Source organism: Bubalus bubalis, chromosome 5, assembly GCF_019923935.1.
Source record: "Bubalus bubalis isolate 160015118507 breed Murrah chromosome 5, NDDB_SH_1, whole genome shotgun sequence".
Taxonomy (NCBI): Eukaryota; Metazoa; Chordata; class Mammalia; order Artiodactyla; family Bovidae; genus Bubalus; species Bubalus bubalis.
In genome coordinates this window covers 68,668,195-68,692,817 of record NC_059161.1, presented here as the reverse complement: position 1 = coordinate 68,692,817, position 24,623 = coordinate 68,668,195, and the positions used below count along the sequence as shown (strand labels likewise).

The 24,623-nt window shown below is 39.5% G+C and overlaps 1 protein-coding gene across 4 annotated transcripts; it reads right to left on the bottom strand.

The window, feature by feature from the left end:
• Positions 1 to 923: 923 nt before the first annotated feature.
• Positions 924 to 24,236, bottom strand: RGS13 (regulator of G protein signaling 13). Of its 4 annotated transcripts, XM_006046814.3 has the most exons (8): positions 24,060 to 24,236; positions 22,720 to 22,790; positions 22,185 to 22,229; positions 18,546 to 18,619; positions 17,975 to 18,043; positions 14,693 to 14,754; positions 2,257 to 2,423; positions 924 to 1,109 (listed from the first exon to the last, which is right to left on the bottom strand). In XM_006046814.3, exons 5-8 carry the CDS (start codon positions 18,037 to 18,039, stop codon positions 924 to 926), a joined length of 480 nt encoding a protein of 159 aa, XP_006046876.1. In that variant the 5' UTR covers positions 18,040 to 18,043; positions 18,546 to 18,619; positions 22,185 to 22,229; positions 22,720 to 22,790; positions 24,060 to 24,236. The 4 variants fall into 4 exon arrangements, with proteins under 4 accessions (XP_006046876.1, XP_044799143.1, XP_006046877.1 ...); XM_044943208.2 differs by having other exon boundaries at positions 22,185 to 22,790; XM_006046815.3 differs by lacking the exon at positions 22,185 to 22,229.
• Between the last annotated feature and the right edge of the window lie 387 nt (positions 24,237 to 24,623).

The window sequence follows — 24,623 nt, the reverse complement described above, 5'->3', positions numbered from 1 at the left end:
GGGCAGATAAAACAGTCTTTTAGCTGGAAAAATAACTTGATCATGTCTTTGAAAAAAATAGCATACTTATAAAGTTTTTAGTTTATATTTGTATTTATTGATTATCAGGATTGTGATGGATTCACATTGTGAGGCAAAAAATCTCAAAATATAGGAACCAAATTTCCTACCCTATAGCAAGATAAGTATAGAAATAAATGAGGAAATTCATACATTTAAATAGCTTAGACTCATTTGGAATTTTTTACATGTGGAAGATATATATGATATAGAAGTAGAGTTATGAACATAATATCAGGAAAATTTAAAAATATCTTTCAAGAACACATCTTTTTATATTGCTCATGATATAATACTATTGATGATACTCTGAGCACCAGGTTTGTCTACTAGTTATTAATAAAGTTACTATAAGCACTCTGTATAAAGAATACATTTATGCTAGAGACACAACTCATACAGCTACAATTTTTAAAGAGCTGAACTATCTGTGCATTATGACAGCAAAATCTCATTAATTAAAAAATCCACTTAGTTGATTTGCATGGCAAAAACTTTATCATTTAGTTGATTTGTACAATAAAAACCTTATCATTTAGTTTATTTGTACAGTAAAATCCCTTTTTCATATTTATTTGTTATTTATGATACATATGTTATTTATGAAGAAAGACCTTCCTTCTCCGTATATATTAAGTGAGCTACATAGGTATGCCATAAGTTGTGTTATTCATGTTATAAGAGTTCTGTAGTCCATCCATTTCAGGATCTGTTTCTAGTTGAGAACCAGAAATCAATGTATGGCTTGATTTCTTCTATTTCTTTTCTACTATATTTCTGATTTTGTTTATTTAGTTTTATATGAGAAGAACAAAACCAATACTTTCTGTATACCATCTTCAGTTTAAACTTTTGAGTGGTGGTCAAGAATTGTTGTTGGCTTGAATAGTCTTCAGAAGTTTCTGGTACATTTCTGACTTCAGAAACCTGGGATAGGAATCCCTTTCCATGTGCATGTACACTATTTTTTGAGCCTCTTCAAAACATGTTTGAGTGGGTTCTTGAATATTTTTGATGATAGCTTCTCTTGTTGAACTGTCAATGTTAATCTGCAAAGTAAAATTACATGTGAAGCATAAGTAGGCATAATTGAAGATGAAAATAGAATGGAAAGGTTTAATTTATTTCCTGCTCTACTTTTCAGTGGACTAGGGTAATTTTGTCTGCACTTTCATAGACATCTTAAAAGACTTGTATGAGATAAGCTCCTTGCTTTTTTAAAAAATAAACATCCAACTCCACATCCCAGATTAAAAAAAAAAAAAAACCACACATACACACAAAACATGAAGCCCATGACCAGGGAAATCTCAGAAACCACTGCTTACTTAGGCGGATGCAAGTGGTTTGTTAGTGGAGTCTGCAAAGAAGGACGTTTATGAGATGGAGTCCTCTTTTAAAGGAAAGGGAAGTTGGTGCTATTTTAAAGTTTACCTTCCTTAAATAGTCATAGATGTTGATTTAACTGAACATCTCCTGAAATGGGAAGAAAGTGAAGAGAAATAGAAAAATAGGGGAGGGAAGTGGTTATTTCAATAAACCAAGTATTTTCCAGACAAGAGTTTTGAGGAACAAGTCAATTAATGTCGGACTCTCCTGAGAGACAGGAATCTCATAAACCATCTGTCCTCATCCTCATGATCAGAATTTTCACTCCTGGTTCTCTCTCCACCAGGAGGAGTCTCAGTGTATCTATTTCATGGTAACTCTATTTTCTTTCTGCAGTTGTAAGTGATGGGCAGTAATAACAGTGTGACCCCTCTGCTGGTTTTAAACTAAGCAGAGCGGGAGCCCTGGTGGGGTGGGCCAGACTCTGCCCACTCTGCCCACCCTACTAGGGAAGTCACCACTATGGTATGTGTATCTGTAGGTCTTTGTAGCACAGTCAACTCTTCTTACAAGGACTTCTTTTTATACTTTCCTGAGAATTAAGATAATTTAATGAGGAGAGGCTTTGGAGCCAGACAGGCCTAATTTTCCCTCTTAACTGCTGTGTGATACTGGAGAAGGTATTAATAAATTAACTTTTCAGATTCTTAGGTTTCTTATCTGTAAACTGAGGTTAACAATACCGACTTCATAGCATTATAGGAGGTACTGGGTGTAGACTGCTGGCACATATGTGTGCTTGACAGACACTAATTCTTTCCTGGGAGGTATTGATTTCCAGTTTCCAGCATAATCAGGTATGGTTACCTCTCTAGGGGACTGTGGCTGGATGTAAACCTTATAAAGCTTCTTTGCTCTGGAAGTTCTGCTCCACTGTGAGGCAGTTTTCTTATAGGTTTCACATGCCATCCAGAATTTAATATTCTCGTCACTGTGCTCTGTTTTTAAGTACGCTGCATAGACCACCGGGCCATCTAGAAGTAGAGGAGAAATCAGTTTATTTTCATGGGTCAAAATCATACAAAAAAAGTCTGAACAATATGTAGTACAATTTAAAACTAATGCTGAATCAGAGACCCCAAATTATTTAACAATATATTATATAATGATACACACACACATTCCACATCTCACTTAGTTCTATGCATCGGAAGCATGTTTTGACAACGCCAGTCAGTGGTGGGGTCATTCCTTCATCCCTTTATTCTGTGTAACTCAGAGCAAGATGCCTACTGGTGTGGCTGGGAGAGGTCACAGGGACCCAGAAACAGGACTTAAATGGGATCAGTGGGCAGAGCTCTGATCATGAAACTGAAATGAAAAATCTAAAACCTTGAGACAAACTAGAGGATAAGAGCAAGGTTTAAAGCTAAACAGGCCGGTTAAGGTTGAAAAGAAAATATCCAGTCCAAGTAGAAATGATAAAGTGATCAGGCTGTATAGCCTGGGATGTGTCTCATATGCAATTAAAGCAGGAGAACATGGATAATGAAATTGAACTTCATGTTCACGGTTTAGGGTTCACACCAGAAATGAAGGACTAGGCAATGACTGGAATTCAGATGGGGTGTTGGAAACTGTCCCAGAATCTACAACAGCACAGTGAGGATGTGCAGAACAACCATTAAGTGACACTTGATGCCAGAGATGGCCGTCCTGTGCTCTGGTCTTTTCTGAAGTGGGAAGATAAGAGCAGACACGTTGGAGGAACTTTCTCCATTAAGCCACTATTCTGTGGCTGCTCGTGTTTGAAGAAGAGAGTTAAGTGAGCTTTCACAAATCTAACACTTTAGTAAGAATCTTTGAGGAGATCAAGTATTGTGAAGATTAAAGATGAACACTCTGAGGAAAACATAAAACTTCTTTTGGTGGCTAGGAAGTCTCTTGGCACATCTGAGAAAATGAATTGCTAAATGTAGGTAATGGGGTAACTTTCCATTGATAGAAGAAGGCTATCAATGAAGAAGAAACATAGGCTTTTGATGAACAATAACTTAGAATCATTAACTGTTACAAGAAATAATAGTAATCAGAGGGAGTGGCTATGGTGAGTAAAATCATATTTTCCTAAATCTTCACATGAGACAGTGGATCTAATGAGTTTCCTAGCATAGAAACCAGGCTCCTTGACTCCTGGATTCTACTGCTTGTTAGCACATATACAAAAATGAAGATGACAATTAAGGTATTTTGTGTTCATGAGAAAAACTCAAATGGAGACAGATTTTAATAATGCCTTCTGAGGAAGCTTTAGAGTTCAGGAAAGTTGGTGATCTGTAAGAGGAAGCTTTAGAGTTCAGGAAAGTTGGTGATCTGTAAGAAATGTGCTACCCTAGGAAGACACAAAATTAGAGCTTAGTTCATTATTATTATGGAAGCAAGTGTAGCCTTCAGAACATTGGGTGGAAGATGGTTCAAAAGAAGCATGTTTGAATTGAGAGGACAGATGAGATGGGGGTAGGGCATATATGAAAATGTAACACAGGAAAGGATATGGGATTCAATATTTCTACCCTTTGGGGAATATACCTTAAACTTAAAACAAGAACGTTTATTTTCACAGCAGTTTAAGATGTGCCTAACCTCATCACAGGCACAGAAAACTGGGGTCAGAGAATACAGATGTAGCAACTGGCATTCTTGTTAGAGAAAGAGCTGAATGGGCAGGCACATCATGAAACAAAACAAATCAAAATAGAAAACCATTTCTGGCCTAACAAGTAAAGCTGGAAGCCAATAATTTGCAGTATGCATTGAAAGAACTGGAATTCTATTTAAGAAAATAAAAAGCAATTTTTTATACTCTGTACATGGAGAAATTTTGACTGAGTGCTTCATTAGGAACAGAAAATAGGATCCTAAAATAAACGAGTTGTGGAATAGGGGAAAAATGAGCTGCCAGATGAAATCTACAGACCCTGGTATGAGACTTAGCCACCAGGCTGGTTGCATGGGTTGAGTGGATGCAGTGGGGTAGGGGGATAATTTGGAAACCAGTATGAGATTCCATGTTATAGTATTCTGAATTTGTGTTTGTCTTTATGTTTAGTTTCATTTTATAGTGAAGAGTTTATTCTAGAACTTGCCTGCATCTGTGTCTTCCTTAACTTCCCTCCTGATTGAGCAGAGGAAGGGTCTTTTGGGGCCAGCTAAGTAGTTCAACAATTCTCAACATTCCCAAGTCCTCTGCTGATGAAGCCATCTCTGTGTTGCCACGTGTATTTTTCTAAAGGTATCTAATGTGGTAGACAGTGATAGTTCTCAACTATCCCTGCCCTTCTTGCAGGAGAACTGTACTTTCACATCCCCTTTGTACCAGCCCTGCTCACCGAACTTGTGTCAGCGATGCACAGAGCCATGTGCGGGTCAGACAGAAGGCTCGAGGCCCATCAGGCGGTTCCACCATTGCTCCTCTCCCCACTGTGGGCAGGACACATTCTGGGAGAGCTGCTCCTTTAGTCTGAACGCCAGAGTAAAGACCTGTACCAGAGCTACAGTTGACCCCAGTCATTGTGTAGTGTGAACAAGAAAGACATCTTTCTTGTAATAAATTAGGGGGTTTTCGTACCATGTGTTACTGTATCATAACCTAGTGAAAGCTGACTGGGACCATTTGAACTTGTCTGAGATTTCTGATATGATTGATGTGTAGAACAAGTACTCACATGATGGGTATGTTTTATAGGATTTTGTCTTTCATATGATAATTTTTTATGTTAGGCATGTTAAGCAGCCTACAATGCATTTGTACAAAAGAGTTCCAGGAATCCAAGCTATTGTTAAAGTCAGAACTGAGATGCTCACTTTAGCATTTTTGTTGACTCTACAACAGGAGGATTACAAGGTGGGAAAGCTTTTTCCAAATCAGGTGATGCAGCTCAGTGTGGCTTGTTCTGGTCCATTCTGAGCGCTCTGCTGCAGAGATCTCGATTCTGCTTGAGCAGACTAATAGGGATAAACAGCAGAACTGCTCATTAAACTGAGAAGATGAAAGAACTAGGCTTATCTCACATGTAGTGTACACTGTTTTCCTTGAAGAATGAGAGTGGTGTCTTTAGTACTCCCTAGTGTGTTCTTCATAAACTAGTCACCAAAATTAGTATTTCCACAATAACAAGGTGAGACATGCTGGTATCTCGATGTAAGAAACTAATGTGACATTGCTCTTGTCTGGGTCAGAATGGTGGCCCATCTATCCCAGGACCATTTTCTGCAAGGTGGCAAGGCTCATGGCATGCATTAAATCCTAAGAGTGAGCTGTGTGGCTGTCTGCCTTCGGAAATGTTTCTAGAGCAATATTGAATTCATTTTATTTTTTAATATAAACCACCAGGGAAAATGAGCTCCGTAATTCTACCAGCCTCTGCATGAAGTTTTAAAATAAGTCTGTTTTATTAAAATTCTCTGATTTGACTTCTATGACATTAATCATTTCTGGTTTTTCTCCTAACTTTTTTTAGCTGTATTATTGTACAGCAAAAGAACTTAAAGTACTATTAAGTGTTTTTTAAATACAGAATTTAACAACTTGATATACTTCCTTTTGCTTTCAGTCTTTTGCTCATGTTTAAGTTTCTATCTAAACAGTATTCATTCATTTTCATAGACACACTCTCAAATTACCTTATTGACATTATACAGTAACAGCAATTTTGTATCACTCTTGCAAACACTTTCTCTTTACTCCTTTATTTCTCCTGTTTACTCTTAAAATTAAAAGACCCTTGCTCCTTAGAAAAAAAGCTATGACCAACCTAGACAACATATTAAAAAGCAGAGGCATTACTTTGCCAACAAAGGTCCATGTAGTCAAAGCTATTGTTTTTGCAGGAGTCATGTATGGATATTAGAGTTGGACCATAAAGAAGGCTGAGTGCTAAAGAATTGATTCTTTTGAATTGTTGGACCATAAAGAAAGCTGAGTGCTGAAGAAATGATGCTTTTGAACTGTGGTGTTGCAGAAGACTCTTGAGAGTCCCTTGGACTGCAGGGAGGTCAAACCAGTCAATCCTAAAGGAAATCAGTCCTGAATATTCATTGGAAGGACTGATGCTGAAGCTGAAACTCCAATACTTTGGCCACCTGATGCAAATAACTGACTCATTGGTTGTCTGAGGAGGCCTTACAAATAGCTGAGAAAAGAAGAGAAGCTAAAGGCAAAGGAGAAAAGGAGAGATATATCCATTGAATGCAGAGTTTCAAAGAAAAGCAAGGAGAGATAAGAAAGGCTTCCTCAGTGACTGAACTAAACTGAACTCTTCAAGGTTGCAATGATCCACTGCAGGGACTTCTGCACTATATTATATTTATCCAGGTTGTCATTGTTGAATGTTTAGATTATTTACCCTTTATATGATGTAACTTGTACTACAATTGAACATTTTGGGTTATAAATCTTTACATCTCTAATTGTTTCCTTAGAAATGAAAGAGTAGAATTACTAGATTGATGATGTAATAGTTTTGGAGATTCCTGATACCCATTATAACATTTCTTTCAGAAAGATTTCATTATTTTTCATTAGTAACAGCAGTGTTACTCCTTCCATTCCAATCAGATTGTGTAAAACCAGTGACTTGTAATTATTTAAATTTGTATTTTAAAATATTAATGCCTAAGCATGTTTTCTTTCTTCCAGCTCATTTCTTTTCTTTCTGTGAATTTCAAATCTTCTGTCTAGTTTTCCTTTGCATTGTTAGTGTATTCTTGAATTTCTAGATCTTTTTGTATATTAAAGACACTATCTGTTTTATTTATGGCATTATCTTCTGTTTACTTTTATATGTTACTTTTGTTTATGATTTGAGGGGAGTATTTGTAAACTCTCTAACCTTAAAAAGTCAAGTTCATCCATCCGATCTGCTTTCAGTCTTTTCTGCACTTTTACTAGAGAAAAATCTCTGAATCAAAAATCTGGCCATGACCTGTTATTTACAGCCTTCAGCCTCTCCCATTGCTCTGATGGTAAGTCCCCACCTCTCCAGCCTCCTCACGTCACCCCTGAACACCGTCCTTGTTGTTCCTGGCCAGGTAGCGTGTGACCACCATGCTGCTGTGTATGCAGTTCTTTGTGGCGGGCTTTGTACCCTGATCTCAGACCCAGGTTCGGTATCTCAGTCTCCGAAAAAAAAAAATCTCTCTGAAGCCCCTGTTCCCCCATTAGGTTAAATAGGTACTTCCTGTCATTTGACAAATAGCACATCATCCACACTTATTTTCATTCTCATTCTATTTCCATCTGTGTCCGGGTTTATTCTGTTTGCTGGGTTACTTCTTACGCTCCCCTCATCTGCCAGCCCCTTGAGAACGAGGACTGCCCTGCCCTCACCTTTGCATGCCCTGTGCCAACCTGCTGCGTCATAGATAATGTTGGTCCCAATAAGGAAATGTTGGTCCATCCAGGCTTTTGGATCCCTCATGCGTCTGTATTTTAAAGAGACTGTCTATAGGTTTAGGAAAGTAAAGAGACCGCCTTTAATTACTTAGCATCCAGGAAGTACCAAAGACCAGAGGCTTATAGGAGGCACTGTTGCTACTTTTGGTTTATTGAGAGGGAAATAGAAGATGTACTAACTGAACAGCGAGGTCTAGAAGAGGCCAGGTTTTGTTCGATTGTTTTCCCAGCAAGGTGAGCATTTGCATGAGAAGTTAGAGAAACCTAAAGTGCCAAGCAGGAAGGACTGGGCGTGGCAGCATTGGGAGAATGAGCTTGAGGAGGGCGACCATTGGCAACCACAGTGGGTAGCGAAGCGGAGAATAAAGGATGGTGGAGGAAGCTGCCAGTCCCCAGGGAGCAGCACAGATGTGGAGAGCTGAGGGGACACCCAGGAGGGACGACAGTGTCCCTCAGTGACTTGCAGGGTCCACCCTCTGCCGTGATAAAGTTTCCCCAGCAGCGTAGGCCTTCACGGCGCGGAGCAGCTGCTGTGTCTCCAGCACTACGATAAGCCTGTGCTTTCCACCTGGCGTTTCCAAGGCTGTCCGCGGTGGCTGTAACCACTTAGAAACTGAGGGAAGCATTCAGTACTCTTGAGGATGATTTTGACCAAAATTAAGATTGATGCCATCTTAATTCAGAGTCAGAACACGTGCTGATCCAAAAGTGCTTAACTATGTGTCTCTTCTCGTGTTTGTGCCCCAGTGAACGAAAACAGGCCAAGGAAAAATATACAACGTGCTTTCTCACTTAAAATCATCACTGAAAAATTTTAAATGGGCACTCAGTATCACCCTGAGTGATAGTCATCCTGCTATCTTCCGCAAATATTGTGCCTTTCCAAAATCTCAAGAAACGATTTCCTACCCTTTTAAACTGATGCTTTTGAACTGTGGTATTGGAGAAGACTCTTGACAGTCCCTTGACTGCAAGGAGATCCAACCAGTCCATCCTAAAGGAAATCAGTCCTAAATATTCATTGGAAGGACTCATGCTGAAGCTGAAATTCCAATACTTTAGCCACCTTATGCAAAGAACTGATTTATTGGAAAAGACCCTGATAAGGTTGAAGGCAGGGTAAGATTGAAGGCTGTGTAAGATTGAAGGCAGGAGGAGAAGGGGACGACAGAGGATGAGATGGTTGGATGGTATCACCAACTCGATGCACATGAGTTTGAGCAAGCTCCAGGAGTTGGTGATGGACAGGGAAGCCTGGCGTGCTGCTGTCCACGGGGTCTTAAAGGGTCGGACACGACTGAGCGACTGACCCTTTTAAAATGCCAAATCATCCTCTCCTTAGTTTGCTGCCTCAGACTTAGCTGAGAACACACATTTAATTAGGTGGAGATTCCCTTATCTTCCCTCCAGCAAATCAACCAAGCCCCCTCCACTGTACCTGCCCTTTCTAACTCTCTTCCTGAGGGGAAGGATCCCAGCTCCTTTTTGGGTTGGCCAAACAATTCTTTTGTAGCTCCGACCTAATTCTGCTTTCTCGGTTACCTTGTGGTTCTCCTTTGCTCTTACAGTGGCGCCCCCCTCTGTTCTATGCCATCAGTTTCTTGCTCACTAACGGTTGCCGTCATCTGCAAACGTGCTGCTCTATTTCCCAAGTAAGACCAGGAACAACCCCGAGACTCCTCGAGTCAGGGCACCATTGATCTCCATGTTGCCACTCCCCATGGTCACCCTTCCTTCTGCCTCTTCCCTGACTCCCCTGCAGCCTTAGCCAGTGCACACCTCCAGAAGTGCTCTCTTCTTTGCCTCCAGTGAAAATAAGCCATCCTGGTCATCCTTCACTCACCTGACCCTCCTTTTGTACCTCCTTCACAAACTCCTCCTCATCTCCAGATTTGGAAATATTCTTGTGCACCTAAGCCCCTTGTCTGGATCTCTGCTGACCTCTCTGAACTCTCCCTCTAAGTGATCTCATGGCCCTGTGGCTTTGATTAACATCTATATGCTAATTATTCCTAGTTTTGTCTTCCCCACTGAATTCCAGTCCTAGTTGGTTTATTGAAATAGCCTTCTAACTAGTCTCTCAGCTTCTTTTTTTCAGAAGAGAACCAATGGGTACTTTTATTAACGTTTTAATGGACTTGTTACATTACCGTCAGGGATAAAACATAATGATTTGATATTTTTATAGATTGTACTCTGTATAAAGTTATCATAAAATATTGGTAATATTCCCTGTGTTGTACACTGCATCCTTGTATCTTATGTATTTTATACCTAGAAGTTTGTACCTCTTAATACCCTTTCCTCCCTTACCTACCCACCCCCCCAACAAAGGGTATTTGTAAAAGTACATTAATGCTCATTACTCTGCTGTTTAAGGATGTTCATGTGGCCTGTAAGGCCTTGTGCTCCTGTCCTACTAAATTTCTTTTGGTTGATTGAAGATGCTAACCTCACTCATATTTCAGGGCCTGTCTTCTGCTTGGGTTTCTCTGACCCCAGTGCTACTGGCGACTCCTCGTCATTCAGTTCTGAGCTCAAAACTTGACACCGTCCTACAGTTTGTCTCTGGGAGAAGGCAATGGCACCCCACTCCAATACTCTTGCCTGGAAAATCCCATGGACAGAGGGGCCTGGTGGGCTGCAGTCCATGGGGTCGCTAAGAGTCGGACACGACTGAGCGACTTCACTTTATTTTTTCATTTTCATGCATTGGAGAAGGAAATGGCAACCCACTCCAGTGTTCTTGCCTGGAGAATCCCAGGGATGGGGGAGCCTGGTGGGCTGCCATCTATGGGGTCGCACAGAGTCGGACACAACTGAAGTGACTTAGCAGCAGCAGCAGAAGCAGTTTGTCTCTAATCATGTCATTGAATTTCCTTCTTACTCCTGCCTTTCTTTGTCGTACAGCCTGGCTTATTCTCTTCAAAGCACTTAACTGCTTTCTGGAATTAATTGATCTATTGCGTGGCTTGCCTGTTTGTCTCTCTCCTCCCTCTAGAGGGTGCACGTGAGCTGAGCACAGTGACCCTCTGGGCCTCTCACTGCACTGTCTGGTGCCTGAAAGGGAGCCCAACACACGGAAGGATTGAATGACTCACCCAAGGGCATTAGTTGCCGTTTTAAACTTATTTTTATTTATGTTTACTCGAACACAAATAAACCTCTATCCTCACCTTTTGAGATTTGGTCAATAAATATATGTATGAGCCTTCTGCACTCTTTAACATTTTAATCAAAATAATAATAAAAACTTTGGTTAAACAAAAGTTTTGATTTTAATTCTTTTTCAGTCTTGACCTTCCAGCTTGTAGAGCCCTCAGGTTTTAGGTGACCACTGGCCCCCTGGTCTTTTCAAATGTACATTTCTGTGTCTTTTCTAGTTCTACTGGATTTAGCCTTCAGAAATACCCACAGGGTTGTCTTTCTACTTTACATCTTAGTGATGCCTCTCACTCTGGTAATAGTTTGGGGTGCAATGACATGTTTTAGGTCAGCTTCACTCAAGGAAAATCTTTGATAATACTCAGGTGTTTTTATGGGGCAGTGAGTAAATAGTTCAGACAAATTATTTCCTGATCCATTCAAAAAGTTACTACTTTTATGCCATTTGAAAATAATTTTTTTTTTCATAAAATCGTTGATGTTTGGAAACTTGAAGGACTTTCTATCCTCTTTTGAAGGGTACTTTCTATTTAATTCATTGTGGAGATTTTTTAATGAGACCAGTTTTCACAGCCAATCCTGAGGAATCCTATACCTTCATTGAAAGAAGCACTCATTAGTCTTTACTTCTAAAACTGTTCCCTATCTTTAACATACTTAGAGTCAGAACTCTTTATCAAATTACAAAAATTTGAGTCATTTAAGCCTCAGCTCAAAATTTGCCCCTTGAGAGAAACTTTGCCCTGTGGATTTCTGAACTACATGTTGTTAGAAACTGTCTTTTAATCTATATGCAGGCATCTACACGTCTTAGCTAGAGGAAGCATTTTACTCCTGTCCTTGGTTAATGTAAACACACTCTATTCTCTGGCACATTTAATGTTTATATTCTTAGTTTTATCTTTCTGATTGAATGTCTCAGAAAAGGATTTGTTTTATCAGCTTTTAATTGTGTGATTGTTGAATTTGTACATGAATTTCACAGTAATTCAAATTCTGGTAAGATTCCTACCCTGTTTTGGTGATTTCTGTAAAGAGCAGTACGCTGTCTCCCTCTGCTCATCTTTTCTTTAGATTTAGTCTCATGATGCTAGATCTCGAAATTGCAAAGTCTAGCCAAGATCCCACTTGAAATTTTTTTTCCAAGTAATTAACTTCATTTACTTTGTTTATAAGGCTGAGAAGACTGGCACAGAAACTCTTACATAATATGGTTTGGTGTTTTGATCTTTTCTTAGTAGCATTTGCCTCGTATTTATTCATTAAACATTTGTTGCATGCCCATTAGGTACAAAGCACGCTTTCAGGCTCCGGGAGGAAAGATGAAAGGTGAATGAGAAGTGATCTGTGCTCTTAGGAATTTATAATCTAGTGAGAAAGGGGATATGGGAAAAAACCCAATACACAAAACAGCTATAATTAGAAGCAAAGTAAATAATGATATTAACTAATAGAAGAGAGAGAAAAATATATTTCCAAGAGCTTTCCAAGAAGAGAAGGTGGCAGTTGAATGTTTCCTTTAAGGATGGGCAGAGTAGATAAGGAGCCAGAGAAGATTTAGTGCAGAGCTGGACCAGGGAGTCATGGATATAGAAGGTGAAACAGTCATCACATGGGCAGAAGAGCATGTATGTTAAGGGACAGAGCTGGAGGTCCGTGTTAGCAAGAACACTGGGGTAAGGTACAGAGCTGAATCAAGTTGGAGATTTTGGACTTCTGAGTAGGCAGCAGAGAAAAAGGAATGATATTCAAAACAAGCACTTTTTTACTAAGAAAAGTAACTCTCAATCACTGTGTGCCTCATCTGTATCAGGCACTGAGCGAGGGGGTGTATATCTAATCTGTGCAGCAATGCTGAAGGGAGAGGTGACATCAGACCATTCTACAGATGAAGAATAATAAACTCCAGGAGGGAAATTAATCTTGGCAATGTTGCACAATGTGGATTGCTGGTGGTTAGGACTGAACTCCAAATTATTAACAGAGGATTAGTCAGTGTAGTCAACTGAACTTACACCTTTGTCTCTTCCTCCTATACCAGTGTCCTAAAATTGACCAGAAAGAGTATCTTAAAATCAGCAATCATGCTGGCAAACTGGATCACAGACTATGAGGTCCCCCTGAAAAGTGAGAGGCGAGGGTGATGGCATTAGAGAAAGAAGGTGTGGGCTTCCCTGCTCACCAGGAAGGGCTGCTGCATCAGGTGGGCTTGGGGTGACAGAGCCCGGGGCCGTGGGTCCCAGCCCTACCGGGCTGTGAGAGCCAGGGCAGCTGGCCAAGGGTCCAGGAGGCGGGGCAGGCCTCCGCGCCTGTGCCGTGGCCCTGCAGGCCGGGCAGCAACAGCAGTCTCCAGACTAGGTGGGGCCCTGGAGTCAGAATAGCATGGTGAGCCCCTGGGGACAGGAAATACCCTGCCCAGAATAACTGCAGCATGCCAGGCTCCTCTGTCCATGGGCTTTCCCTGGCAAGAATACTGGAGTGGGTTTGCATTTCCTACTCCAAGGGATCATCCCTACTCAGGGATTGAACCCGGGTCTCTTGTGTCTCCTGCATTGGTGGCAGGTGGATTCTTTACCACAAGCACCATGTGGGAAGCCCAAATTGGAAGCACAGCCAACTCCACTTCTGCAGTCAATAGGTGTGAACAGATTCAACAGTCACAGAGAGGCTAACAGGGACTCTCAAGTAAGAGATATAAATCATTAGCAGACATTTGAGGGGAACAAATGGCATTTTGAAAAAATTGCCAAGTTCAGCAAACAAAGGAATTTTCTTTGCATTTCCCCTAATTGTTCTTTGTACCTGTCTTCTGTGTTTATCATTTCCTCTGTGTGTGTGTGTGTGTGTGTGTGTGTGTGTCCGTGTGTGTGTGTGATCAGTCACTCAGTTGTGTCCGACTCTTTGCAACCCCATGGTCAGTAGCCCACCAGGCTCCCCTGTCTATGGAATTTTCCAGGCAAGAATACTGGAGTGGGTTGCCATTTCCTTCTCCAGGGGACCTTCCTGACCCAGGGATCAAACCCACATCTCCTGCATTGGCAGGTGGATTCTATACCACTGCACCATCTAAGAAGGCCCTTATCATTCCCTGTAGCCTCCCAACTTTCCATCCAAATGCAGTTGACGGCTCCTTCAGTTTCCTGTGTTGAGCCTCTGACTTTATCTTTCTCACATCCACTGCTATCATCTTCCATTTATGCCATCTGAATGCTGACACATATAACTAAATATGGACTTATATAAAGTCTCACTTCAGTCAGACACTGATAAAGTTAGAAGCAAACTTTGAGGAGTTTTAGAACATCAAAACTCAAATTTATTCTACTTTTCAAGACACTGAGAACAGCAAATTGTCAGGTTTTTTTTTTTTTAAATTATAACTTTAGAAAGCTGGGGTAAGGCAGTATATTTCAGTATGTGTTACTATTTAAGCATATTTCCATGGGATTTTACACATATACCTGTGAAGAATAAACATTCACAGTGACTAATCTTGCTTTAATTAACACCAAAGAAAGTAATCGTGGTTGACACGACAAACTATTTTCAGGTTTCTTGTTTTAACTGGCCGTTGCCATTTAGAAGGATGTGAGAAGAGCAGCACATGTACAGCATCAAGTGCCTCCTTTCCTCCAAGCATAAAACTGACGAGTTATTAACAAATGACATACACAGGATACTCACATTTTGTAGCCATCAGTGTTTCAAAAGACTGGGCCCACTGTAATACCTCTTCCAGAGTAAGGCTTTGAAAAGAAACAAAAGGTTCTCATTGCACTAAAATATTCTCAAGTGTTTTTTTTTCTGTAAGTAGAAATACGGTATCTTGAAAATAATGTCACAATATAGTTGTACTCTCTTTTTCTATAGATTTGGATGGAAATTTGTTTCCCAGTGATCTTTTACATTTTATTTTTACTAAGTGGTTAGAATGATAAAAATATAAAAGTAGAATAAACTTGAAAATCTGATAAGATGTTTTAAGATGAATTTTAAAAGGATGAAGAATCAGTGTTCTACAATCTACAGTCTCTGTACCCCTAATTGCCATTGTTAATGTTTTGATGTATTTCTTTTTAGTATTTTGGTTGTAGGCATGTTTGTGTGCTTTTAACCAAGAAGTAATCATTCTGAGCATGTGTGTATGTGTGTTGTGTATGTGTGTGTGTGTGCGCATGTGCATGCTTTATGTGTGTGTGGGTATATATATACATGTACACATACATATGTATATACACACACACACCCTTTTAATCAGCCTTTTCTGTCTTCACAATTGTCTTAATAACCATTTATAGCATTATAATTTATAACTGTAAATTTATAATCACTGACAGTCACTATCCTTTGCAGTGACCATGCAAGGGGGCACTCCATAGTGTATGTAATTATTCTCAATGAGTGTTTTGATAATTTCTAATTTTTTTACCAATAAAACCAAATACGCCCCAGCTGTCATTGAGGCTTGCCATGCCCGCGGGTAAGGTAATTCCTTGCGAGATTAACAGGAGTAGAACCAATGCTTTAAAAAGGATCGTCGGTCTTGTGCTGTGGCCACCAGCCATGTGTTTGCCCACGTGTTTACTAGAATCTTAGAGTTTATCCACAAAACCTATTGGCCTGCATTCATGTGATAGGGTTAGTAACTTTGTATTTACTATGTATAAATATTTCTTGGTTGGTTATTTGATTTTTTAAACACATTGAGGGTTTTAGTTTTTATTACTCTGAATGATATGTCAAGTTACATTTGATCCAAACAATATGAGAAAAGCTATATACAGTTTTGAAAATATCCGTGGAAGATACTGGCTTCAGGACTTCATTTCTGTTCATTTTAGTGGGCTTTTTGAGGTGAACTGGTACGTGACTGTTCTTACCTGTGAGTCATTTTATTTCTCCCCTTTAAAATACTCAATGCATAAATTGCCATTCAGTTTATGATACATTCTTAATTTTCCTTGGTGTAATGACTGCATCTAATCAAAGGCCACTGCAGATACCAGCAAGGACTGCCCATCGGCTGTTACCTGGTATAGTTAGCTCAGTACTCAGTGTTGACGAGACAGCCATCAGCATTAGCAGGTACTTAACACAATGAAGGCAGATTAAAGAGGCTAAAAAAGTAATCTGGGACGTGGAAAATGCTGGGAGTCCTAAAATGGTCCAATATCCTTTGTTTTCTGAGCCTTCAGATGACATTTGCTAGTTCTAGATGGACTGTTTGCATCATTGCTGAGGCTTAACAGCACACTACCGTGGAGATCACTTTCAACAAACATTTCCATGAAATGGTGTCTGACTCATTGTTCTCTTATTAGAACTCTAAAAACAGAAGCCTAAAATAACCTTTTCAATCCAGTGAGATGAAAAGCGTTTGGCAAGGTGTAAAGCAGACCTAATCATCATGTAGGAAAGAAGAAGACCTTCATGATGGGAGGAGAGGCTGTTGCTGTCTTGGAGTAGCTCGGAGTTTGGTGTTGGTGATCGTTGGCAAGGGAATTCCTGTGCCTCTAAGGGGCATGAGATTTATGGAGATAGATCACGATTAGGGTGATTATGGTTAGGGGTAAAGTTGTGAAGCTAAATTTGGTTTTGGTTTAATCCCAGTTTTGCTTGTGGTTTTTCCTATTTCATGCTCTCCCATGGCTACCACTTTCCCTTATCGGAGTAATCCTAATCGGATTTGTTCCCTCTACCGAATTCTCTGATAACATGATCCACTTCTGTGCTCCCTCCTTCTTCTGGGTAGAGAGAGAGCAGGTACCAAACAGATACAGGAACATCTGAGCTGTTGCAACATTGTGCAGAGAGGAATGAGGAGTGTTTGGAGTCTGACAGTCCTTGGTTCTAATTCCTATGCTGGACTCAATAGCTATTAGTCTAAATTAAAATTTACAAGCTTCAGTTTTATTATCTACAAAGTTATCATGAAAATTAAGTCAGGTCAAGAATGTAAAGCATTTATCAAGTAACCGTTATGTCCTGGTTTGTGAGGAACATGAATTCTCTTTCCTTGGCCTTCGCCTTCCTGGAGGATGGGTTTCCAGGGGAGGTAGAAGGGAGCCAAGCATTGATGGTGATGCTCTATGAAAATTATCAGCAGAAGTGAAGGAAGCTGTCCCCAAACCAGCCTTCTCTTCTTTCTTCTCACACAGGTCTGTGCAGTTCAGCAGCGTCAGCTGGTCAGTTGAAATGCTGAGCTTTGGGTCTTCCCACTTCTCCCACCCACCACCAGAGACTCTCCATTCCCCATCAGTGTGGTAGTTGGTCAGCATCTTTGGATGTCTGGGCACTTCAGGGCGGGAGCCTGCACTCCAGGGTCTCCCATGGTAATGGGGATGGGGAAGTGTGTCCACAACTGAGTCTCCAATGCAGATGGTCGGGCTCCCTGGCTAACCTCACAGGGATCCTCCACCTGGGGTTTCTTTGAGGTGAGCAAATCCGCTCAAATGGTTTGTTACCCTCCTCAGGCATTACACTTTCCACTTTAGTGTAGCCACTGCCCCATCCAAACAGCTGTGTTTTGAGTTATGACAAAATGTAGAAGAGACCTGGACAGTTGATGAGCATTTGGTTATCCCTCCAGTCTTGCCTTTTCCAACCAGGGATAAGGTCTGGCACTTTGTAGATAAAGGACTGGAACTATGTAAATATTTTGGATCAAAGAATCTCATCTTAACATGTAAAGTTTTAGCTATATAGGACTTAAAAAAAAAACTAAGAATATTTGTTCATAATAGACTCTAAAAACATTAACTTGCTGAATTCTCAAGTGTAAACCATGAATAATGAAAATGAAACTTTAGTGTAATACATGATTACCCTTCTGGTGGAATTACTCATGTATAAATGCAAATTTTACTTTCTGAGCAAAATGTATTGACAGAAGTTGGATAAACATACACCTGCTTATCATGTGAAAAATATGCATTAAAATGGTAATAGAATTTACATGTGACTTACTTTGAAGGGGGTCTCTTAGATTCATCTCTGCACATCTTACAAATCCAACAATTCCGCCTGCTCATTTTTCTAGAGAAATGCAGCATTTACTTAGTATAATTTAGTCATTTAAAATTACTATATGTTAGAGTCTATTTCTAGAGAACACACAAAGTTTAATCATAAAAAATAAGGCTGGGCTCTTGAAGTTAATGGAACACAACTACTGTGGGAATGAGAAGGAGGGACGAGAACAAAATGACTCATAAATATGTCATAAATAATTTTGAAAATATAGGAATATACGCACTTTGAGTTGTGACTTTAGAAGCCATCTGGCCCACCTATTCTCTAATAACAGCTTTACAAAAAATACAGCTCTTCCAAAAAAATCTTTCCATGTAGGGCCTCCCAACAATGAATTCACCAACTTCCAAGTCTTCTCATGTCAAGTAATTCATTTTTATAGGAAGATCTCTCAATATATGGAACAAGAGCTGGCCTCTTTGTAGTTAACCAAATAAAACATTGTAAATAGCCAAGTAAAAAGTAAGATTTTTTAAGGGCAAATTCTGAGTGGAGTGTTGCTTACCTGACTTTCCCCACTCCGGTCAGTGTAACTTTGACTTTAAAATTCAGGTAGAGTTTAGTCAGCCCAGGCTTTATCTGACAATGTATTGCATAGAAAGTTTTTAATTCTGGATTTTGAGAAAAAAACTCAAACACTTGTTAATAATTAAATCTACACTTTATAATGAGGGCTGGAAATATTTTGCTAAATATATATTCACACTTAACTACAATGAGTTATTAAGAATAAACAGTTTTATATCAGTCTTTATTGACTCATGGGAATCCTCTGTTGAACACTTGTTATGTGTCAAGTTCTGGCTGCCAGGGGTCTACATAGATCCTGTCTTTCCTCTTCCCATCCTCACTCACAGGCAGTGAAAATTTATGCGGTGGGGACTCTGGGACAGAAAGTACAGGGCCCATGAGTACACATGGAAGCAGAACCTAACCAGACCTGAAGGTGGTGTGAGAAGGCACTGAGGAGAAGTGGAACCTAGGGGATGAGCAGGGACTGCTGAGTGAAGGAGAGATGCAGCTTGGGTCCAGGTCAGGAGGCAGTGGGTCAAATCCTCGCTGAGGAAATGAAAGGATGTGGTCACTGTGTGAGTCCACAGTGTGGCAGGGAGAGAGCTCGAAGAGGTTCTGAAGTGTTACACTGCAGCAGGAGCGTGGCAGGAGAGAAGTTATTAGGGAGGGAGAAGCCAAGCACCATAGGCCTTCCATACCATCAGTTTCATAATAAGAAGCTGGAAGTCAAGTGAAAGTTTGAAAATATGGAATAGGCGTGTTAACATTTGAAATTGGTTTTGTGAAAGAATGGATTGTAGGCTGGCCAGGGTGGAACTGGGGAGACCAGTTAGGAGGTGACCGCAGGAGTCCAGGGAAGGGACAGTATAGGCTTAGATGAGGAAGGCGGCATCAGAAATAGTGGGAAGGGATACATCAACATGTTATGGTAATTCCTCCTCCCAAACATGTTGATGTATTGGCTCTTCCTGGTGGGAGAAAGAAAGGAAAAAAGGTCAGGTAAGAGATTCAACCTCAAAGTAAACATGGGCAGTTTTCAAAGAACACATAGGAGAAGCCAAAAGTAAAGGGGAGATGGTCCAGGAGACAGTGTAACCTGAGAAAAGCAGGTGGCTCCAGGCAGATGAATGAACACACATATTTCAGAAGAAGACTGATAAAGAGAGGCTTACAGGAGGAAAATCAGAATAAGAAAGTGTCACAGAAACCAAGGTATGAACTATCAAAAGGGAAAAATGGCTAACTCTTAGAGATAGATGGGTAGAAATTCAGAAAACAAAGGGCTGAAACTGTCCATCAGCAGCAAGAAGGTCATCGATAACCCCAGTGAGTGTGGTTTCAGTGGAGTGGCAAGGGGCAGGAAGAAGGAAGAAAATAAGAGGAAATGGAGACCTGGACACACAGGCCTGCTTGTATAGACTATTTGCACTTTCTTTCCCTCCTTTCTTCCTTCCTTCTCTCCCTCCCTCCTTCTCTCCCTCCCTCCTTCTCTCCTTCCTTCCCTCCTTCCTTCCTTCTGAGAGCTGTAGATAGAAAGGCATACTGGAGATGAAGAGGCAGGGCTGTGTTGTGTGGCCATCCTGACCCACACATTTCTGGGGACATCATTCACAAAGTCAACACTGGGAGTGGTTCAGCCTGAGGCTGGCCGTGGTAACCATGGGCAGAAGATGAAGACATAGGAGAAAGAGAGAAAATCAGTAGAATTTCAGGTTTCTGGAAAATGAGGAGGAGGAGGGATTCAGAATGTGGGAGCTTGGACTTTGAGACGTCTTGGTGGAAGCACAGGAGGAAGTTACTCTCTCCTTGTAACTGGGAGGGGTGGGGAAAGCAGGAGCAAATCTGAGTATTCGCAGGTTTGGGTGAGAGCTTATGGATGCTGTGATCTGATGGACTCCACTATCTGTATGAGTCTCTGCTGTCAGGGGGACCAAGGGACAGATTGTCAAATATCTCTGTAGGATAGGACAAAATTAGGACTCTTGAGTGCAAATATAGATACATGCAAATTAAAGCAAAGGGAGAGTTTATTATAGGGATGTGTTTCCTCATGCAGGTAGATTCTGGATGGCCTTCAGTGCTGGGCTCTACTCTGTTGGTAGGAATAACTCACTGAGGACTTTAAATAATAGTGTGATGAAAATAAGTCTTTTTCTAGAAGAACAAATCTGACTGAAGATGACTAACACTGAAATAATGGAGGCTGAGAAACCATTGCCGTGACTGGCTGTACTTAACTGATCCTGTGTGTAAATCAGACAGACCCTGAACTATGTTAATGTTGTCCAGGTTTCAAGATTCTCCATCTCTGCAATGGCCTCTAAGACACAGATTCCCCGATGACTCTCTGCCTGTCTTGTAAGTGGGAGGATGGTGGAGGACTTTCTTCCTTTGTGTGCCTTTCCTGTCAGTGTTGCGGGTCATCTCTGCCTTCCACTGGCCTGGATTTATGATCCCAGCTCTACTTTACCCATAATTTTTATACCTCATTGTCGCCTTACTTGATCTACTGGCTCTATGTGCATACATTGGTGATCTGTGTTTCTAAAGTTCATGTCTGTTGATAAGTCATCCTATTTTCTTTTAAAAATTTCATGGACTTGTTTGATAAAAGCAAAGCAGTTCTAGTGTGTAACACCCACAATGTCAGAAGCACAGCAAAGGTTAATTTCCAGGCACACTGGCGTTTAGGGGGGTCCTGCAGCTCCTGAGAGGTGGCAGGGTGTATTAAAGTAATCCTGGGCTCTGAAGCCAGACAGACATGTGCTTGAGTTCAGGCTCTTACTAGCTGTGTGAACTTAGGTATATTAACTAAACTGTCAGTTGCCTAATTTCCTTTTCTCTAAAATGGAACTGCAAATATTAGGAAAAAAAGCACACATGCATAATCTTTCTGTTCCAGTTAATCTGATTGATCCTCCTTCGGCTTCTTATACCCTACCCCTCAGAAAGTATTTCCTAAGTCTTCTGCACGCGCAGGAGGCATGCGTTGTCAGACTGCCTTCCTTCCTCTTTGTAAAGTTTAGCTCAGACTTCCTAAATTGTTCTAGTTAATCTTATTCGTGTTTCAGGGTGTCAGCATACATTCCCTGTAATCTTCCTTTGTAAATATTTAGTGACAAAGTTATGTAGAAGATATATTTTACATAGAAAAATTCGATCACTAAAGCTGTGTTTGGTGACGTTTTCTGGTTTTCTAGTCCATTAAGAGATGGAACTTGTTGGTTACTGTCCTGGTGCCTGGAATCACGCTGTTCATCTTGTAAGATGCCTGGGACTGCATGTCCCTTGCATGCCTGTGTTCCCCCTTTCCATTGCTGCTGGATTCATTGTCAATATGCACCTCCACTTTGCTGGAGCATCACAGAACACTCCCCATGTCCTTGTAATGCCTTTGACGTTGAAACCAAGAGATAGATGCACAGATATTTAGTTTCTAGTACTAGAACAGATTGAACTTCTGAGTTTATTACTCCTTCCAACCAAGACTACTAAAATTATAGGAAAGGAATGTATAAGGCTTAAACATGAAGGAAAAGGGAGATTAAACAAGGGGACAGAAAACAAAGGATTTTAAACAAATTCTGGAAGATGGAGAGCAGGTAAACTTTAGAAATTATAATTCTCATACCTTTTTCTAAAAGGAGAATAGAAAAGGCAGACTTTGGAACTTCATCTGACAAAACGAAGAAAATACAATTCACAGTGTGAGGACAAAGAACTTCCAAAATAACTAGTGCAGTCTTGTGTTCAACAATATCTATCATTAAGGAGCGCATCCATGTCTAGAGTTACCAATACATAGAGTGACAGAGTTAAACACTTTCCTATTTACAATTGCAAACTTTTAAGAAATATTTTTGTTCCCCAAAGGAGTAAATTCTAAAGAAAATTTAAAGTATAGCTCTTGACAGTTAGAATTTGATTAAAATATCCTGTTGATAAATCATATTTGTCTTGCGTATTGTTAAATCCAATTAAGAACATTTTTGGTGAAATTAGACCCTTTAAATCAGAGCACACATGGTCATTTACTGGTAAAAATAAAAATGAGCCTCAACTATTCCCTAGAACTACAAGTCTATTTTGACAAGAAAAAGAGTTTCCTGTGAAAGAGTGACTTAAACTGAGAAGGTATAGAATTGATTTAAATTGGAGAAACTCACCAAGCTTCACATCAACAATAATCATTTTTTTCTCATACTGGTGGTAAGATATGTGGAAAAATTCCATTGACCTAAAGATAAAAAAATAACAAAAACAAACAAAAAATTATCACGTGCTTTATGGAGAACACATTTGGCAAAGATTTCTATAAATACCCTGCCTTACATTTTAAGCAAATATTTTTTCCACTTTGTAACTACTGGATTATGATTATCCCCATTTTTGATTTATTAACTCCTTATTTAGGTTTTTTTTTTTTAGTTTCATGCATTGATATTATAAAAATTCCTATACTTTTAATTTGTATTTTCCATTGCTTTATTAAATTTTTTTTTCTTACTTAATATTGTGTGTAAATTTACCTATTATTTAATATCCTCTGGGTAAAACTAGTGTGCACTTTTACTATCTAAGCAGAGAATATTTAGAACAAGTTTAGGTTTCCATTTGATTTTGCCTTCAACTTTTTTCCTGATTATTTTAAAGAAAGACTATTTTTTATCTATGAGATTGAATTTGTAGACCGGTTTTAAATGCATTATTATTAATAGAGTCAGATATATAATATGCCAGGAATAGATTCAATTTCCTCTAATATTTAAATGAAATTTCTCAAACTAATAGGAAAATAAATACATTTTCTTAAAGGGAGGCTTTAACATATTTAAAAACATTTTTATTATCCTGATAGTCTTTCTGTTCATAAGTTGTGTTGGCATTTAAATGCATTTATTTTACAGTGTAACATGTCATATAAGATTTAGAAAAAATTTTTATCTTAGTGAGATTTTGTTTGTAAAACAAAATTTTTTTGTTTGCAAAAAAATTTTGCATGCAAAATTATTGCTTTTAAAAAAAAGTAATATGTGTAGTTGTGCTTAGGCATAGCATTAAAGAATGATGAAATTTCATAAAATCAAGTTAATGCTTCATAGAAACTAACAACCTATACCTGAAATCAGTACAGCTTATTATGTGATGGAACTAATCATTTAGTAATGCATGATTTTTGAAACAAACAATTTTGAAATACCTGACTTTATATTCTTATCTAAACATATACACACAATCACTCAAAAAACACATGAAATGAAAGACCATACTCTAAAACTGTAATATTTCCTTTGTTGTTCAAGTTAGAAGCTTCATTTATACACATGTCACTTTAAGTTTTAAGTATTCAAAACCTAGGCCACGCAAATGTGTGTTTACTAGTTTGTTTCTTTGTTTCTGTAGAAGGAAACTGCTAACAGTTCTGCTGTTGAAATAAACATCCAGCAGTCATTTATATCAAGCAAACATCATTGTATTCAACTATTTTACAGAATCTCATACTTACAAATACATGCTGTAGAGGAGTCCACCATGCTAAATTTTAGTTCCTCCCTGTATGATCCTTTTGAAATCAGGTTCTGAAATTCCCTGAAACACCCAGTGTTTTTGCTGGCATAAAGGAACTTTACTCTCCCTGTAATTACCTTCGATGGCACTCTGGCCTCTGTACTGAATGTTCTGTTTTTACATACATATCTATGCAAAGAGAGGTTTTGTCGTCTATGGAAATTAGTGCTGCGGGGTGCAATGCATTGCTGATAAAGAGGTTCTATCTGACATTGTCAGCCCATCTGAAATGATCAGATGATTGGAAGCCGTAGCTCCATGAAATCTTCAGTGTAGTAGTCAACTTCCCCCCCCCCCCGTTATTCATTTTCCTAGTTTTAAAAAATGTATAGCTTAAAGTTAAAATATCCCTTTTAAAAAAGGGATCTGAATGCCAGTAAGTTGGCTGCCACAGCAAACACTTGCTATCAAATTATCAAGAACTATTAAAATCAATCTGGAGCAGTCAAATTACTAAAGACTTATAACAAGGGAAAGATCTAAAGAGGCCTGTTTTCTAGTT

Bases quoted from the DNA above. Each gene is read 5' to 3' on its own strand.
- RGS13 (XM_044943207.1), bottom strand. From the start codon at position 18,060: ATGCTGCATTTCTCTAGAAAAATGAGCAGGCGGAATTGTTGGATTTGT. The intron at 14,755-17,974 runs GTAAGTCACATG...TTCTTTTCAAAG, and splicing joins TCTAAGAGACCCCCTTCAAA to CCTTACTCTGGAAGAGGTAT. The intron at 2,424-14,692 runs GTGAGTATCCTG...CTCTACTTCTAG, and splicing joins AACACTGATGGCTACAAAAT to ATGGCCCGGTGGTCTATGCA.